We start from the raw sequence: 21,169 nt of genomic DNA on the forward strand, positions 1-21,169 counted from the left end.
GGAAAGTTAACCCATATTTGCAAGACTAACATTGCCTTCAAGGTGAAACAATGTATGCCTTTAAGTCATTGAAATTTCAGTGTAGTAATTGGATTCCTTGCCCCAATAATATACATAACTTTTTTTTACCAGTGTGTTATTAATTTTTGAGAAAAATGCAAAAATAGTCACAAATTTACCAAAATAGTACCCCCTTAACGTTACTTATATTTATAATTGAAGACCGAATTAAAATGACTAGTCTTTCTAATTTGGTCTTCAATTGTGGACTTTGATGTCATATATTGTAAGAAGGAAAAAGATATATAATAACTTAAACTCTCTCTTCACACAGGCTCTCTAACACCTTCTGTAAGACTGCTAGGCCATATATATACGTATATATATATTATATAACTCTATGAGGGAATGCTGTTTCGAATAGTTTCAGAACTTACGTCAACATGTTGAAAAGCAATGCACATATTCCCCAGGAAGTATAAATATGGTTCCACTTAAATGATCAATACATTCAATATACAAACCATTAAAACAATTCGAGTGGTATTCTTCAATAAAAGCAAAATCTATAATAAGAAATCTTTGCCTCATATCATAGCGTTATGCAGGTGGAAGATTGCATATGTATTAGAGCAAAAACAACAAGTGGGCTAAGTAGTGAGATAGCTTTTGGGGTTAACCTCCAGATGCCGACTGTTTTTATTTTTAATAAATGGATTTTCAATTAAAAATAAAAATAATATGTGGAATTTTATACGATGACTAGTACATACAACAGTATATTTTCAAAATTCGTGGATAAAATCTTCAACAAATATTGAAATGTGAACAAAATATGCCACTCGCGTATCAAACATTACCTATTCGTCTCAACGCATTGGTATGCAAAATACAAATGAGCAAAACGCATATTTAATCTATTTGTAAGACTTGAGTTAAAAAAAAGGTGATCTTTTTCAGTCAATTTGTTTAGCGGGCAAGCGATGCTTAAAGCCATCGTGCAAAAGATAGTGACGTGTCACAGACATCACAGGTACATGCCTGGAGGAGAAAAAACGAGGTCACATCAGCTTCGGTCATGGACCCGGACTGTACTTTGTTCTAATCAGTTTCTTGATAAAGAAATGCGCATGCGTCGCAGCCATTTTGCTTGTTATGAAACGGCGTTTGCGGAGGCTTAAAATGGAGTCGATGTTTGTGATGCAGTAGTGGCTTTATAAAGGTTTTGGACAAGGAAGAGCTAATATATTGTAACCCAATGTTGGTAGTGTGTTAGCTAGGTATCTGATATCTTGTGTTCTTATTCATTTCTTCTTGTTCTTCTTCTGCTTCTTTTTCTTCTCCTCTTTCTTCTTTCATCTTCTCTCCCTCTTTTTCCAATTGTCTTAACAGGTGCGTATGAGTGCATTTGATTTCAAGGTTAAGGGAGTTAAGAAAAATGAGGTTTTGTCACACAATATATGAAGAGTTGATATTTTGGGGTTTAACGCTAAATCATATCTTATTTTAAGAAGCATGTGTTTTCTTTTATTGTCGTAGAAAATTGAATATGATTTTGATCCTAAAATTCATTTTGATTTGCAACGTATTGGTCTCAGACATAATTAGGAACTGGCTTGTGATATGTTGTCAAGTAAATCAGCATGTCCTTGCAGTTGATGTCCAGGATATTGCCTTTCAGTTTTATTTTAAAGAAAGGAAAATCAACCTTTATGCTGCTAACAATTACTGTTGAGTTTGGGCTAAAAATACATGACGTGGGTTATTAGAAAATAGGCGCCCAGATGGCTCCTGATTTGTATCAATTTATGCCCTATACCTATTATACTGTACATTACAAGAGGAACGGCTAACCCGGGCGGCTAACGTACAAGTGAGATACCTCGGTGTATATTGTTCCTCTGAAAATGTAAAGGATGTACTTAGAATTTATCCAATCAGGGGTCACTCAAAAAATATTCAATCAACCATATTGTAATATGGTTATAAGCGTTTAGCAATTTTTCTCCCATTTTTTAAAACTCATATTTTAATCTCGATTACAATTCATATACTATACAGTCAAAATGTTTTATGAACTTGTTTTTATTGATGATGAAATTGTCTTTCCCGATCAAGGGTCACTCTCTTATCATATCCTTAATATCGCTCCCATTTTCCAAGACCCAAGTCTCATTTAAAATTCAGATTCCAATGCAGTCAAATGTTTTTCAGGTCACTATTATAATGCAGACGACACTATTCTAGCGTACATACCAGTAATGACATAACCGACAATCCTGATGCGTTACCGCCATTGGCGATATACCGTTTTTCTTACGTGTTCATTATAGTAACAATTATCCATATCTCGTGCCCCTGAATTTTCCAACCGTGCTTATAGCTAACCAACTGCAAATTATGAAATGAATTACGTACGGTCACTTATTAGCAATCTTTTTTACCGCGCAAAATTTCTTAAATGAGGCTTTAATGGTGTCCATAATTTATTTACAACTACAAAAATCGATATTCTGATGTTGTTGGTACCGGTGAGACACAAATACCTACAGTTTCACTGCCCATTGCAAAAAATAATTCAATTATTTTCCCTCCAGTAATTTTATGTCTACATTGGTAAACTATCCAGGTGCTCCGTGCCTCGATTCATTAAATTTTTGTTCGCTTGTGATAGCTTATTTCATATTATACTGCTTGAAACGGGTGTAATGATATCAAATGGCGTAGTCTCTAAAATGAATGATCACAAATTCACAATTCAAAGAGACAATGAGTTATTCAATTTGAAATCCATACATCCCTTATGAAAGACATGACCTTAATCACCCACAGGGAGTGAGAAGTTTAAATGGAGTCACTCATTCAGGTAACCCCATTTAAAATTCACACTCCCTGTGTGGAAACTTAAGGCCATGTCTTCCACAGGGTAGCGAAGTACAAAATTGCTGCAGAAAAAACCTCCTAAAATTCCCCTTACCTTTATTTGGGCATTTGTGGTACTTATTGCAACTGTGAGAGCAAATATTTTTAAATATTCGACAACTTCGCCTGCTCAATATTTAAAAATATTGAGCAGGCGAAGCTGTCGAATTCATAAGCCATGACTAACATAAGAGCGCAAACAGTCGAGGTAAAGGCGGTAACCATTGAAACTATTATAGAACGAGATATCATTTGCAATTATATGATTGTGAGCAAGATGGAGCAAGTAGTGCGGAAAATATTTAATGGTCTAATTTGTATGCAAAGATATACAATAATTAATATATAATACGCTATCTGAATCATTATACCGATTTCAACACCAATATTCCGTCAAAAGGCTTGTGATGATGATCTTTATTTATATTTAAATCTTCTTTTTATATTCCGTAAGTGTTTCGCTATAAATTTCGCATTCCTTTCAAGTGCAATAATGAACATTCTTTGGAAATAAATTTCACGGTCAAAATTCTTATGATTTTGAAATTTAAATAGATTAAACATGTCCTTTTAGTACAAAAACTATTTATTAATTTCCATTCAGCACCTTACAACATAGAACACAGCATCGTACATTGTATTAGATAAAACCCGACCAAGATAAACAAGATGGCGTCAGCCATGTTGACCCATTTTGGCAAATAGACTCAAAGTTGTATGCATTGCCAGTTGCTGTACACTAGTCATGAATATATTGCTTGCCAATTGGTCGGTACTGCTGCTTATGTTACTGTTTCTGCTTTAAATGTTATCATTTTTGAACAAAGTATGTGTTTCTAGTGCGCCATTGTTTTTATTCATATGAAAAAGCAGGTTATTGAATGGGGAAAGTGCACATTATTCCAAACATCAAAAGATAGTCGAGGTGCCGTAAATTGCGTTGACTATAGATGACGTTAGCGTTGTTATTCTTTTTATTGATTTTGCTATATGTTATTGATTTTACCTATTAGTTGTATACTTATATTATAATAAATAGACGTGACATATAAATGGTGATTAAATAATGTAATAATTACATTTGACTTTTTAGGTCAGGGCATTCTTTGGTGAAATAGGTTCAGAATCACATTGATTTTTATATATGCTTATTCACGCCGACATTTTCAAAGATTGAAAAAAAAAATGTTTGCACGAATATTCATGTACGGATATATCTTTCTTACGCGCAAATACAGTATCATCATAGATAGCAAACCAATGTTAATCAGCGCACCTATCTTAAAATGTGTAAATGTGTAAATGTTGTAATCTGCCACAAAAAAAAGACAGGTAGCCGGTATTCGCTACTTGCATGGTTCCGCCATTATGCACTATGTGCGGGGAGAACATCGAACTGGCAGCATACATGAATGGGAATTGAACTAGTCATATAACATTCTGTGTAGGTTACATAATTCTTCCTTTCATGTATGCTGCCAGTTCGACGCTATCCCCACACATAGTGCATAATGGCGGAACCATGCAAGTAGCGAATAGAAGCTTAATGACGAGATCTAATTGGTAACCTCATCAAACTTGATATTTTGGTATCGATGAATACTGTTTTGTTTGAATATGCTTGGCCGTAATTGTATCTCAGTTAAATTAGCGTAGTAGAATACCTCCTGATGGGTAATAGTGACCTTCAAATTGAAACTATTTAAACCAACCTGAATGGAGTTGGAGAATCGCATACCGTAAAACCTCGTCTACAAGCATATATAGCGTTTTTGATGAAAGCTCAATTAATATGAAACAAGCGTGAATATGTCAATACTATAGATTGGTCTTACAATAATACTTGTTTGTATGTGCTTGGATCTGTAATTTATTTGCTCAAAATCCATAATGGCGCCTGGATTAATGTAACTTTCATCAGAAGCGCTCTATATGCTTGTAGACGAGGTTTTACGGTATAAGGTCACCAGGTGATGAACTTAGACCAACCTTCATGAGAACTTCATGCCGATTGGACAAAATGAATAATGTGTCCAATTTTGAACCAATCAAAGAGGGTATTATTAATAAGATCATTTGCAAATGCAAGTTTGACCATAAATAGTTTAAAGCCTAGTCAGAATTGGTAATTGAAATGATCATTTCAAGTTATCAACCAATCCGAAATGCTGTTAAATGACCAGTAGTGTCCAGGGGGTTAAGTACAGATTGTCATTAAATTATATGCCTCTTCATCTGGCGCAATATCAACCAACAAGAAACACTTTTAAAGTACCCATTCAGTCAATTTGAAATTTAAAAATCGTATATATTGGAGACTATTAAATTTCAATAATAGGAGAATGATGACACACTTACATAATTCAATAACAACACACCACGGATCAGTAACCTAGCCATACCAGACTAACTGCAGACATATGGTTATTTACTAACGCTTAACCCCCTGAGCACTACCTGGCGATCTAACATTGCATCTGATTGGTCAATTACATGCTATCTTCACTTTAATCACCAATCAGAATGGAGCTTTGCAAATAATTCACCCCAATATTTTTGTGTGGTGAAATTGTTCTAACCTTGTTGCTGATTGGGCCAATTGATAATGAAAACTTCTTATTGGCCAAGCGGCATGTAGTTCTCACGGGGTTAATTGTACTGAAACGTAACCTGTTATGTGTTATACGCTTTACTAAACAAGCGCATCGCTATATCTCAGTTGGTAAAATGTGCCACACTCTATGGCCGATTTGCTGGTATTTTACTGCCACACACAACCTATTACATATCCTCTTTCTGTTTTCCCTTGATACTCACGAGTCCAGTAAAGCTATTTCAAATGCTCTACGGAACCATTAGCTCAAGTGGAAGACGAATTTAGCTCTTCATGTTCTTGCTGAGTAAAAAAGTGGCTACAATGAAGGACTATTATCAACCTATACTCAGAGTAGGCAGGCTTAAAACCTTGTGAGTGTTAGATAAATTGAGCGTCCAACATGGCTTCAACATTCATTTAAAATAACAAAATGATCGTAAAAAAACCAAAATCTATACATGCAGATGAATCTATTTATTATATTAATTCAAGATTATGGTCGGTCGGGAGCATTATTAGCTTTTTATTCTTTTTAAGTAAAATACTTTTTAAAATTTCTAAATCTATAAGAAGGGGTTTTATCAACCCCATTTGTTGGAATACATTATCAAATTATATCTACAAGGATGTGTGTAGTTTTTGCGCACTAAGTGGCTCTGATTATTCTGCTAGGTAAACCAAACAGTGCTCTTAATATCTTAATGCACTATAATGAGCGATTACTACGGAAATGCTATGTCTTTACTTTGCGTTTGTTTAGCTGCTCTCCAGAGGAGACTCCGTCGGCTTTTAAGTAACAATTAAATGTAGTTTTCATGCTATTTTCTACACACGTTCGTTTTCGTCTTTTATGTAAAATACATTGGTATCATGTTGCACACGTTAAAGGGATTATACGTGATTTGCCAAACCAGAACCCTTCTCACATTCATCACAATGACATGGGAAAACAGTGGCAAGTGGTTAAGGCACAGGTCTTGTAAACCTGAGGTCCTGGGTTCGATTCCCGGGAGGGGTTACTTTTTCTGCTTGTATCCTTTAGTGTTTGCGACGCGGTGAAGCTGGTGAAAAATTATATTTTTATCATCACAATGTTTGCTTTTTGAGTCAAGTTTATGTAGAAGTGATAATGAAGCGAACGAATGACAAACGTGACAATTTGATATAAAACCAAATTTGACATCAATATTAAAGAAAGTACATCCACACTTATTATTGCGTGAGTGAGACTGTCGAATTCGGAACCCATGGTAAGCATACATACGGAAGCAGTTGACGCTAGAGATAACAATCCACACTATAACAGAGCGATTATGAAATAAAATTAGCCCAAAAAAATCAACGTTTCACTTAAAATTAATATTTTATTTAAAGACTGGTCTTAAATTGATTATCTAACAAGTAGTCAGTATAGTCAAAATTGATTAATGTCCCTGATGGAAGAAGCATTTAGTTGGGTGATCTAGAGCAATTCCGTGACCGTGGAGAGCGAAGGTTCGTTTTTCATTGGATTTGTCTTCTATAAAGGTTAATTAAAATTTTTAGCGGGGGTGCCCCTCGCGAAAGTGCGGGCGGAATCCGTAGGAGCCCAAAATCCAAAATAGCCGCCATCGGCCATTTTAAAATATTTTTCAATGGTTTGGCCTACAATGCTGTTCAGTATATGTTTTCTGAGGTTTTTTGGGTCGAGGAATTCATATCTGATGTCTATTTTATGATATTACCAACTTTTGACCTTCAAATCCAAGATGGCCGCCGATTTTCAGCTCAGAAAGGTCAAATTTTCACATTTGTCGTAGAGCGTTCATAATTAGGCTCTAATTAAAGTTCTCCTCATGCCGAGTTGAGTGATTGACTCTAAAAACTACCAGTAATAATAATTTGACCTATTTTTGACCTTCAAATCCAAGATGGCCGCCGATTTTCAGCTCAGAAAGGTCAAATTTTCACATTTGTCGTAGAGCGTTCATAATAGGCTCAAATTAAAGTTCTCCTCATGCCGAGTTGAGTGATTGACTCTGAAAACTACCAGTAATAATAATTTGACCTATTTTTGACCCTCAAATCCAAGATGGCCGCCGATTTTCAGCTCAGAAAGGTCAAATTTTCACATTTGTCGTAGAGCCTTCATAATAGGCTCTAAATCAAGCTCTCAACATGCCGAGTTGGGTGATGGACACTAAAAACTACAAGTAATAATGATTTGACCTATTTTTGACCTTCAAATCCAAGATGGCCGCCGATTTTCAACTGATGAGAAAGGTAAAAATTTCAAATTCGTCGTATAGCCTTCATAATATACTCTAATTAGAGCTCTGAGTAGTCTTAGAGTCTTCATAATACCTCTAATGAATACCGTACCCCATTCTAGTATACTTATACATCCCCGCACACCTAGATATACATTATGTTTACATTATTTGAATGAGTTTAGTCGTTATTGGTTTCAGGTCTACGTGTGTTTTGCTCTGCACCCTATCAACAAGGAATGAATGCAGCATCAAAGACCTTTATATAATTTTATATTTAGAAAGAAACACTATTCTATGAGACTAGTGCATAGATCACCTATAACACTGCTTGCTTGTTACCTACAGCAAAATCATCCCCTATCAATATCTACTGAAATGTAGCAATCCGTGTAGGACCTAAGTCCTATCATACTATTTTCCAAGGTAAATATGGTAAATGGGAGAGTTTACAAACAAAAACGAAAAACTGGTCAGGACTTGACAAATATGGTGATTTTTACAACACTTCTTCATGGAAATATGGGTCTAGAAGTCATTACATGCATCACATGTTACATTATATCTCAATCGCATCTTCAGGCAGGATTGAAAAGGCTCAGTATTCAAGTAAACCACCAAGTTCTGAAAGTGATGATGAGACAGAGGGACCATTGGCACCCAAGCGCCCGCATTCATCTGTGCGTGGACCTCTTCACGAAAAAACTAAATGTGTATGGTGCATGTGGGGTGTGGATCTGAAGCACCCGAATAGACCACAGGGTTAGCTGTCCATAATCAACACACACTCAGCATGACGCTCCTTTAAGCGCCACACAGTCCTCGCAAAACATGGGGAGCTGAGGGATCGTCTCACACAGCTTGTTGAGTCCACATCAGCACTATCAGGTTTTTTCGCAAATAATATCATGTACCAACAAGCCTGTTGGTTGCAGCACGTCAATCATACACAATTAAAGTTAGATGATGTTATGCTTCATCAGAATGTGTGTCTCGCAGAGCCAAAAAATTTTCTCTTTAGACACGTGGATGGATTAGATCCTTCACCGAGCATGAAATCCGTTCACAAGACCCTCTTATTCCCTCTGTTACTCGTCAGTGTTAACGATAACAATGGCTGGCTTGCTGTCTGCAATCTCCTGCTGGCAGGTTGCCTATGCTTCAACGACCAGTAGAGTCCAGTGATCTTAAAATCAGCATAGCTGATGCAGACACGACTCTTGTGTAGAGGTCCACCAGACATTGACTCCTCGTTATACAAGGAACATTGATGCCCAGGTTGATAACAGTGGTGGTGATCTGTCCAGTGCTGTGATCATGGGTGCCAGACTGAGTATGGAATGGTTGAGATCGGCAGTTTTCTCTGAGGCTGTTTTAGCCAAGTCGGCAGCTTTAACTGTTAACTAATCAACTCACAGAACTCTTTGTGTTCTTCAAGATGATCGATATGAGGTGAGCAGGCGGCAGTAGATGTGTCTTTGATCTTCTTAGACAGCCGCTGTGCCAGGTTCTTCTGGAGGATCTGTTCATTACTGATACCAAGTGATGAAATGGCAGCCTCAGTGTCGTCACCTCTTCCCCCAATATCATAGACCCACTCACCCTTGTTATCTTCTCATTTCTCTCTTTGAAGCCAATTGTCTCTTGATACTCGTTAATGCGAATTGAGCAGGTCCTTGAGATTGGACAATTTTACAGCACCCACTGCATAGTCATAGTCACTATGCATAGCATAGTCATGCGTTTGTAGTCTGCTATAAAGAGGGGCTGTAGTGAACGGATTTAGTGCTTAGTGAAGATGATCGAATCCATGTGTCGAAAGACCAAATTCTTTACCTCTGCGAGACACACGTTCTGAAAGCACATCGATTTGTGTGTGGTTGACATGGTTCAACCAACAGGCATGGTAATATACTCAATATCAATTTGCGAAAGGATCTGACAGTGCTGACGTGGACTCAACAATCTGTGTGAGACGATCCCTCAGCTCCCCATGTTTTACGATGACTGTGTGGCGCTTAAAAGAGTGCCATGCTGAGTGTGTGTTGATTATGAACAGCTAACTCCGTGGTCTATCCGGGTGCTTCAGATCCACACCACGCATGCACCATACACATTTAGTTTTTTTCGTGAAGAGGTCCACACCAGATGAACGCGGGCGCTTGGGTGCCAATGGTCCCTCTGTCTCATCATCACTTTCAGAACTTGATGGTTTACTTGAATACTGAGCCTTTTCAATCGTGTCTGAAGATGAGATTGAGATATAATGTAACATGTGATGCATGTGATGACTTCTAGACCCATATTTCCATGTGGAGGTGTTGTAAAAATCACCATATTTGTAAAGTCCTGACCAGTTTTTCGTTTTTTATTTGTAAACTCTCCCATTTACCATATTTACCTTGGACAATAATATGATAGGACTTAGGCCCTACACGGATTGCTACATTTCAATAGATAATGATAGGGGATGATTTTGCTGTAAGTAACAAGCAAGCAGTGTTATAGGTGATCTATGCACTAGTCTCATAGAATAATATTTCTTTCTAAATAAATATAAATGTCTTTGATGCTGCATTCATTCTTTGTTGATAGGGTGCAGAGCAAAACACACGTAGACCTGAAACCAATAACGACTAAACTCATTCAAATAATGTGAACATAATGTATATCTAGGCGTGCGGGGGTGTATGTGTATGCCAGAATGGGGGTACGGTATTCATTAGAGGTATTATGAAGACTCTAAGACTACTCAGAGCTCTAATTAGAGTATATTATGAAGGCAACGACGAATTTGAAATGTTTACCTTTCTCAGCTGAAAATCGGCGGCCATCTTGGATTTGAAGGTCAAAATAGGTCAAATCATTATTACCTGTACTTTTTAGTGTCCATCACCCAACTCGGCATGTTGAGAGCTTCAATTAGAGCCTATTATGAAGGCTCTACGACAAATGTGAAAATTTGACCTTTCTAAGATGAAAATCGGCGGCCATCTTGGATATGAAGGTCAAAAATAGGTCAAATCATTATTAGTGGTAGTTTTTAGAGTCAATTATTCAACTCGGCATGAGGAGAATTCTAATTAGAGCCTATTATGAAAGCTCTACGACAAATGTGAAAATTTGACCTTTCTGAGCTGAAAATCGGCGGCCATCTTGGATTTGAAGGTAAAAAATAGGTCAAATCATTATTACTTGTAATTTTAGTGTCCATCACCCAACTCGACATGTTGAGAGCTTCAATTAGAGCCTATTATGAAGGCTCTACGACAAATGTGAAAATGTGACCTTTCTGAGCTGAAAATCGGCGGCCATCTTGGATTTGAAGGTCAAAAGTTGGTAATATCATAAAATAGACATCAGATATGAATTCCTCGACCCCAAAAACCTCAGAAAACATATACTAAACAGCATTGTAGGCCAAACCATTGAAAAAATAATTTTTTAAATGGCCGATGGCGGCCATTTTGGATTTTGGGCTCCCACGGATTCCGCACACACTTTCACGAGGGGCACCCCCGCTAAATTTTTTAATTAACCTTCATAGAAGACAAATCCACTGAAAAACGAACCTTCGCTCTCCACGGTCACGGAATTGCTCCAGATCACCCAACTAATTACTTAATAATGGGAATTTTTAAAAACTAAAGGATAAAAAAAAAAATCGACCCACCTACCCAAATTTTCAATTTTCCCACTTGAGGGCAACACACAATATTTTTTTTCGGCCTTAATGTGGTATAATATGATCAAATGGGTCTATATTATATTTGTCGATCATTTGGTAGTGTAGTTAAACAAATATCTGATAAGTACATTAATGCACATATTAGTTTTTTAACCCGATGAGAACTACCTGCCGATTGGCCAAAATGAAAATTGTGTCCAATTTTGAACCAATCAAGGAGGGTATTAATAAGATCATCTGCAAATGCAAGTTTGACCACAAATAGTTAAAAGCCTTGTCATAATTGACAATTGAAATGAGCATTGCAAGTTATCAACCAACCAGTAGTGTCCAGGGGGTTAACACAACGTCTGTAATCGAGCTTCCCTATTTGGTTTTCCAATTTGCTTCATGTTTAAAACATATTCACGAAATCATAGTCATAGGCTACTACCATCAGCAAAGTATATAGAAATGCAAACCACTTTTTATAAAAATTAAAAGATCTAATCATCAATAGCCTTTCAGATAACGATGATGAGTAGCAATGTATAATAATAAAAAATGATAAAAGCATAATTGCATTAACTTGAACGCCACTGATATCATATCATCTACTAATTTTCCCTGGGTATACTACTGTTACATCCCGTCTTAATGGCGAGTGATGTTACTGTATATGACACCGGTAATATTGGCAACAGGGAAGAATGGCGACAAATGCATCAACGGTACTAATGGATACCAAATGTTTATCGCTTGCAAAATATCACAAAATTTTACCAAAATGATTTCAAAAACTATCATGAAAATTATTGCAACAGTACTTGAAATAATATGAATGCATTGTTTGGTATTGAAATCTCAAGTCTAGTCATAAAATTGAACAAAAATGTCAAATTTATGCGAAAACCCCCTGTTGTCTGCTACTTATACATCCGCACTTAGAGGGATTGCATTAGTCTCTGCAACACGTTGGTGGATTGGAAAAGGCGCGAACATCATCCGCGTGCTGACCCCATCTGAACTATTCACTTGTGTTTCATTGTGGTTCATTACGATAGGCGTAATAATGAAATGATAGCCCGGATCGACATTCCCTGCTCCATCATTGAAACCTGATGAAAATCGCACTTATCTATAATCGTGAAATATGCGCTTGTATTTTTATGGTATGTCTAGAAAATGAGATATGGGGCATATTTGATGGAAGTGTGATTTATAGCGTAAACTTAATTGAACATGAACAGCTAGTTGATATTTTGTAATATTTGAGGCATTCGGAAGATGTATGGATCTGTTGACTTTCAAGGAGAAAGGACGCCCTAGTTTCATTGTTTAGTTCCAGATTCCACGGTTGTTTGATGGGATCATTTATTAGCTTTTTCAAATAAAACATCATGTACAACCTAAATTGAGGCTTAAACAGCTAAAAGTGATATCATGCTAATGTATACAGATGCTTTTGTGTCATTCTGAACATTAATTTCCCCTCTATTACAAAATTATTCAGTTTTATAGCATTTTTAAAGCTTTTTCGGATATAAAATATATCTATTAATAACAAAATTGGTGGCGCTATTTAGTCACTGGAAATTACTCTTTCAAGCTTTTAATACAAATAATTCCTTTTATGGTTTTATAAAATATGTTTATAAAATTTCCTTGTTGCTTGTTTCACCTATTCCAGGTGTTTTAATGGCAGTATTAATCACCTACCCCTTGCAAATAAAGAAATATGATTTAGGATATATAGCGCCATCTATAGTTTGCATTAAGTTAATAATGAAGCCAATTCTATATACATCAAACAACCGTGATTCCATACAGTTGTTTTTAAGTTTGGCATTATGAATTTTGTATCATTATTGCCAGCGCAGTCATTGGAATTGCTCAGTACTGAGTATACCTCAAAAGATAACACAACGTCCTTGAACTTTATCTCTATCCATCTAAATTGCCTATTCTGTAGTCATAAAATTAATCACATCTTCCTACTACTAGAGCAAAATTCCCAAAGAATGTGTATGATAATTTCTGCAGGGATCAAAAGAATGCCTTTAAATAATATTATAATACAACGGGAGGCCATTATGACATAAGTTGCATTTCTGAAACTATTATACAAATTATTGCATTTGACCTCTATGAGGTAATATGAATGCATGCCTGGCAGTGCAATCAAGTACAGTAATAAATTGAACAAAAATGTAAAATGTATACGAAAATAAATAAAACAAACTTGTTATCTGCTACCTTATCTCCGTAGAGGTAGAGGAATTGTATTAATTTCTGCAACACTTTGGTGGATTGGAACATCACTCGTGTGTAGACCCCGGTTGAACTTTTCAATGCGTTTTATTTCAAGAGGCGTAATAATGAAATGATAGCCCGGATCGACATTCCCTGCTTCTATCATTGACACCTGATGAAAATCGCACTTATCTATAATCGTGAAATATGCGCTTGTATTTTTATGGTATGTCTAGAAAATGAGATATGGGGCATATTTAATGAAAGTGTGATTTATAGCGTAAACTTAATTGAACATGAACAGCTAGTTGATATTGTGCAATATTTGAGGCATCCGGAAGGTGTATCGATTTGTTGTTATGTTTATAGAAGAAAGGATATAATTGTCCTAGTTTTAATGTAGTTCCAGATGCTTTAAGATTGCTATATTTTTGGTATAATGAATTTTGTATCAGTATTGCCAACACAGTCATTGGCATTGCAAAGTAATGAGTATACCTCAAAAGATAACACAACGTCCTTGAAATTTATCTTTATCTTTATCCATCTAAATTGCCTATTCTGTAGTTAATAAAACCTTCTCGCAACTAAGACAAACTTACTATAGAATGTATTTTATATCGTTATTAATTTCGACATCCTGCAGGAAAGCAAAGAATGTCTTTGATATAATATTATTGAAAACGTAAGAGGAAAAGATTTTGTATTATGTAATAAGTTGTACATATTAATATTGTATTTCACTGCACCCAGACGCACTAAGAGCAATAGGAGTTTTATCATTTGATTTCAAACTGAGTTTACATTAATAATGTCCCAACGTATTTTGCCCAAGAGGGTATTTCAGCGATTCAACGTCCTATACTTCCTCATAAAATTGTTTTAACACCCAGCACAGGTGCAAATAGGGGTGCCCTGACACGCCGTCATTTTTAATCTAATAACTCCTATATAGCCTACATACCTGGATTCGTTTTAGCGGCATTGTTAATGCAGAGGGCTTAACCATTATATGACCTGATGTGAACTTAGCGAAGGAGATTGAGGTTGTGCATAATAAATGATGTTCCTGAGGGTACGCGATGGGTAGATTGTTTACCTGATATGACGGTGAGGGATGAGGACCGATATGGGATGTTTTAATTACATAAACCAAAAGCAACCACTATCTTGACGATAATCTTTGAAATTAAAACGTACGTGTGGAACGTTTGGTGGTGTTACCAAACCTGAATTTTATTAGTAGGCTTTATTAAAATTTTGAACTAGATAAAATAAAATGTGATCTTTATTTTAAAATTGTATATTTTGCAAAACAAATTATTTGAATTCCATGTATGAATGTTGATATTAAGTATGTTGTTGTTTGTAAATATATGCGCATGTACGGTCTGCGTAGTTGGCTACGTGCAAAATTGAATGTATATTTATGTCTTAGCTTATGGGCCCCATATTTTCATATTTCTATTAAAATAATAACGTCTGGTATTTGCACTCCTTGTGTACACACCAATGTGATCCACACATATTCTATTATGCCGTTGCGTTTAGTTGGCAATTATTAAGCGCGCTATTTTCTCAATGCTAGTCAAAATGAATACCTGTTTTAACGCGCTAAAAATAGACTTTTGAACCGTAGATCAATTTTTCTTAGCAAGCACAAGAACCTCCTAGAACAAACGGCTCTATACTGTGTGTTAATCGAATCTATACAAACAGTCAAATGGCTATTTTACTTAGCTTGGTTTGCTCATTAAAGTGTCCATTGATATCGGCGTTTGTGTTGTACTGTAAATTCCGTGTGTATAGGTAGTTGGTAACGAACATGACCCTAGTGTGTATTTTGTACTGCGTGATTTCTAATAACTGCAAATTGCAATCTATGGATGCTTTTTATGTTGGAAAATAATTAACGTCAAGATGCGTTTAAGATATATATTTAACCATTTGATATTAATTTCAGGGTATTTTTGTTTAAGTGTAAAATATTTCCGATAAGCAAGATAAGTAATACTGTGTTGTAGTTTTCGGTTGATATAGAGATGCGCGCTATATTGGCGCTGTCTTAGGGGTCGTTATGGATCCTTTGATCTTCCTTTGATTTATTTACAGGTAAAGGTATTGTAAAAAACTAACACATAGGTTTGGTGTTTAGATACTGACCTGAATTGCGTTCTTAATCTGTAGATAGCAGGCGCAAGCAAGTGTTTCAAATATAGTGTCCCAAACAAGTGGTCGTAGCTTCCCGGTGTAGACATAGTCCAGCATGTTCTCAAAACTATCCGCGTTAACATCCCTATTCTGGATGATAATCTCCGTGGTACATCCTTCAGATGACTGATGGTCTCTTTGGCTGAACAAAGTTCTGAAGTAACCACAGCCTGAAGCCAAGATAGCTTTATGAGCCTTGAATTTTCGACCTTCCACAGTGACAATGACATCGCATAATACACCTTTGGTACGAAGAGTACCCAAGACGGATATAAGTTCTCGTAACTGAGACAGTTCTCTCTTTTCTTCCATTTGCTTTCTTTTTCTGCTTCTGCCGCTGCTGTTCTTGCACAGACGAGCTCTGCAGGCATCGTACCGAAGCATCCTTTCTGATCTCCACTCGGAGTTGTAGCAAGAGTTTTCGGGTCGATTTTAATGTCTTTGCCAGTGTCGATAGCGTTTGAATTTTCTTTAGAAACCTCATTTTCCTTAGAATTTTCACCTTGGCAATTCTCCTTAGAATTTTCTCCTTTGCAATTTGTTTCTTTTGCTACAGCGCGAGCTTTTGCGGCTGTACCACCGGCTGGGCCATCCGTAGAATCCGCCATTTTGATCATCTAGTGACGATGTTGCGTATCTATCTATTAGTATATCCACGGTGTTCACTGAGCATCACATCACAGAGATATGCTCCAGTCACAACAGTTCAACGAAGAGCAAATACACATTATAAATTATAATGCATCTCACGTATGCTGAAGAGCGCCCCAAATATACATGGCGCATGACTCAGTGTAGTATAGTGCCTGAAGATGGCGGCATTCGCAAACCGTATCAAATAAGTGTCAAATACGACCTTGACGGTAGTAATGGTAGAGATTTTATTAATGGAAACTCGTCTTCCCTAGATTACCATTATTTCACCTTTTTGTCAAATATTCTGTGATGTCATGCTAATCATACTGTTCTGCAAAGGCACGTGCACATCGATGTTATTCTTGTTTTCTAACACACAGTGTGTTATAAGCACGTGTTAACGTATCCCTGGGTAATGTTCCAGCGAAAATCAATTATAATTTTCTAGGCTTGAATAAGGTGTCAGTACGACTCAAAGATTTGACAGGATGGTAAATGGTCCCCGTTACTACCAGATAGAATCCAATCACCGTTGGTAACAATATAATGTTTAAGCCCCGATTTTTACAAGATGGGTTTATAACATGTATAATGGCGTCGAAGTGAGACTCATGCTATCTAATTTTACGTTTTTAAGACACTGAAGTGATAGCCTTGATGACAGATGTGTTATATGTTGCAGGCTTGATAACATAAGAACAGTGAAATGTGGCACATTTAGCACTGTTTGATGTTATTGACGTATCTCTGTGTATATGTTTTGTGTGACTCAACATGTCGACTGTTCAGTGCCAGAAGTGGGTAAGTGCAATAGCTGCCATGAGTACAATATACTGTGTGTAAATTGCCAATTGTTCACAGGGCAGCTATTGCACTTATTCGACATCCGGCACAGAGCAGTCGACGTTTGTATTTGCGTAATATTGTAACATGCCTCTGTGAATGGTGTTTATAGGGGTGTGTGATGGTGGGTAGTGTGGGAAAGTGTATGAAGGTAGGGCGTTAATATGGTGCAAGTGTATCTGTTTCAATGTATCATAATAAACAAATCTCCCAGCAAACACAAAACGTTTTCGACATCATTCGCAAAAGGTTATAAAAGGTTGTCAGAAAACGTTTAAATGTCGGTTTATATAAAGGGTATATTAAGAGTATAAAACGTTTTCATAACCTTAAAAACATTTTTGATAATCTACTGCACAGCAAACAAAAATGTTTTACAGAAAACGTTTAAATGTCGGGTTATATAAAGGGTATAAAAACGTTTTAATAACATTCCCAAAACATCCTTGATACAAAACATTCTAAACAGAATGTTATTTGGGGGTTGAAAAAATATTTTGCGAAAAATGTTTGCCCAAAATATCTGCAATAACGTTTTAAAAACGTTTTCATGACCTTCATATAACCCGACATTTAAATGTTATTAAAAGGTTTTGAAAAAAACATTTTAGGAACATTTTTTGTATTTGCTGGGTTCAAATATTTTAACATAATGTTATTTAAGTATTGACAAAATATTTGGCAAAAATGTTTGCAAAAATAGTTTACAATAACATTTTTTGAAAACATTAAAAAATATTGTTGTAGTGTGTTTTCATACAAAACGTTTTAAAACGTTATATAACCCGACATTTTAATGTTATTAAAACGTTTTTACCTAAACCAAAAGCCAAAATATAACTTATTTAAAACGTTTTTAAAACGTTTTTGTGTTTGCTGGGCTTACTGTGAAGTTTACAAAAATGCGAGAATATTACACAGAGGTATTGCAAAAGGCGGAAAAACTACACTACCTGCGTGTCTTGCTTCTGTAATGTTCAGTCAGTTTACATCTCGTCATGAAATTGACTTATGTCATTGTGGGAGTTGTTTAGAGATTTGGTTAGAGTGGATTTGGTCAGGTTGTGTGGTATGTGGGTGGGGAGGTAGGTGGGGGGGGGGGTGCGTATGTGGGTGTATGTTGGGGTGTGTTATCTTATTCATGCGATAATTAGAGAATAAAGGTATTGTTTTTAGCCACTGGAGTGCATCTATCGTCTCATATAACACGGGCGACATCATTATTTTAAGTAAAACGACAACGGCTATAAAAACAATTCCTTTAGGGGAAAGTGGGGTAATGCCGGACTGTGGGGAATCCCGGACACGTCGATTGCAGCTAAACGGAGAAGGGTGGCACTATTATACTACCGTAGGGTATTAGCTACCTCAAGGTGTACCTCACGTGTACTACTACCAGCGCTTTGGGTCTCGTCTTTCTTTGTGAAAATTACGAAAAAACAGAAATTGTCATTTTTGACTTTTTATCTGAACAGTGATTTATTAGCTGGGTGACAGTTAAAGCGACAAGGGACACAGATTAAGTATGGCTGAAAATTATGTTTGATACTTGATTGTTAGCTGGATGTATGAATTCTGGTATCTTAAAAATGGATTAGTAGAACAAGCACTGGAAAAATAAATCGAGACCGTGAGGGGTAATCCCGGACACACATGCGTCTCTATACAGATGGGGTAATGCCGGACACTTGTTATTTCGAAAATACAGACAACAGCAACAGCCCCCATAGTTGCATGCTTGAGGTAACAGAAGTACCTAATACATTCAGGGAATTATCATCCTACTCCACTTTCCCTCTTAGCAACAATCATGTGTCCGGGATTACCCCGTGTCCGGCATTACCCCATTATTTTTTTCCATTTTGTTTTTTAATTATAACTTATTAACTATAGATGTTGAGTTATTAAAAACTGGTTACTAGTTAGAACATTACTCCTACTTTGCATTGATATGATTTTCACTGATGAACTTTATTTAATCTTGTACCTGTGTAGCCTTAACGAAAGGTGCCCGGGATTACCCCACTTTCCCCTATTCTCATTCTTAAACACTTCAATTCAAATAAAAATATCATAAGTATTACAAATTTGTATCAAAGTCAATCCTACATTTTGCAAGAAATTATACCTAGGGCTTAAAATCGACCAGTCCCGTTGTTGCTATGCTATTCTCGTAGTCCAGTCCAACATAGTTAACATATTGATCATGTGGCACCTCCGATCAACGTATTGAAAAGAACAACACTAAAAAGACATGAAAAGTATACACTTATATTCGTTTCCGGTTGAAGGTTTATACTCTTCAAATCAGATGCTTCAAAATTTGACAAACGTACACTACAGTCTATTTGTCCCTAAAACCTCCACTTATGCATGTCACACCCACAACACATGCATTTTGTGTCGGTTTGGTGTAAAAACAATTAAAACATGCCATACCACCAATTCATTGTAGGATCTGCTAATTGCTGTATTTTAAACGTATAGTACATGTGTATTTTAGACTAACTTTAATGTCAACACAATGAATATAAAGGTTGCTGAGGTAAACGAACATAATTGAAGACCTGAGCCCAAGAAGACCATAAGTCCACTTGGCCCCTCAACATGTATACACTAAAGTTGCGTATTGTTTCGTATAGTTTGGTAATGTTTTATACATGTTCAGGGCCAAAACAAATCTTTCCCAACCATTCATGATGTTTTCACCCTGGCACATGTATTAAACATAAAACCCTAAGAAACTATACGTAACTTTAGTGTATACATGTTGAGGGGCCAAGTGGACTTACAGTCTTCTTGCGCTCAGGTTTTCAATTATAATTCTTCAAGAGCCCGTTGACCCTTCATCTCTTGCTCTAATAAATAGATAATCTCTCTAAAATAGGTCAAATAAAATGGTATACTACAAGAGAATCATGACGTTTCCCGTTCGCCCTTCCCGACTAAGTTCCCTGACTCTACATTGCTATATAATAGGGACGATCTTTAATTGGGTCTGTACGCATGCGCATGTTGGTTGTTAGTTTCCCTGTGTGTTTAATGAGCCTTTGTAAACATCTGCATTGATTACAAACCATCGTTTTGTCAATTCTCGCCCTAGTTAACAGTTATGGCCTATTTTGGTGAATGTATTTAAATGTTGTGATTTAAACATAAAGCAACTCAGAAACAGTCATTTTTTTAAATATTAACATTGCTAATACATCATTCCAGAAACGAGTTTGGACTGTTGTTATTTCTTGTTATGATTTTTTAGTTGTATTATAATTTGGACATCGTAGAAGAAAAAAAAAAAAATAAATAAATAAAAAAATAAATAAATAAATAAATAAATAAATAAATAAATAAATAAATAAATAAATAAATAAATAAAGAAATAAAGAAAGAAAGATGAATTGAATCGAAGAAGAAGAAAAAAGATGGAATGAAAGAAAGAAATAATATATAAAAGCAAAGAAGAAAATTAATAAATACAAATAATGACAGAAAGCAAGCACGAAGGAAGAAATAATTAAAAAAGAAAGAAGAAAGGAAGGACAAAGAAGGAAATGATTAAAACTATTTTGTTGTCTGCTTTGATATGTTGTTCGCTGTCGTAGTGTACGTCCGAACTGTAGCATATTGACATCGAATGATATTATTCATATATCTGTTATCGCCCATCACTATCTAAAATGGCGACTTACATGAGCTTGATTGTTTATCATGACTATCAGAATAAATCCTTAGCATCCTATATTACAAAAGCCTATCTGAGTATTCGTCATGGTGTCAAAAGTGGGATATGTA

General features: G+C 36.1%; 1 protein-coding gene across 5 annotated transcripts in view; it reads right to left on the reverse strand.

Annotated features, from left to right (window-relative positions):
* The window catches only part of LOC140170431 (kelch-like protein 20), a 187,237-nt gene extending 170,642 nt beyond the window's left edge, over window positions 1-16,595 (reverse strand). For all 5 annotated transcript variants that reach the window (XM_072193801.1, XM_072193803.1, XM_072193805.1 and 2 more), the window contains exon 1: window positions 15,851-16,595. In XM_072193801.1, coding sequence (XP_072049902.1) covers window positions 15,851-16,282 — 432 coding nt within the window. In that variant the 5' untranslated portion in view covers window positions 16,283-16,595. The remainder of the gene's footprint in view (window positions 1-15,850) is intronic.
* Between the last annotated feature and the right edge of the window lie 4,574 nt (window positions 16,596-21,169).

Source organism: Amphiura filiformis, chromosome 14, assembly GCF_039555335.1.
Source record: "Amphiura filiformis chromosome 14, Afil_fr2py, whole genome shotgun sequence".
Lineage (NCBI taxonomy): Eukaryota > Metazoa > Echinodermata > Ophiuroidea > Amphilepidida > Amphiuridae > Amphiura > Amphiura filiformis.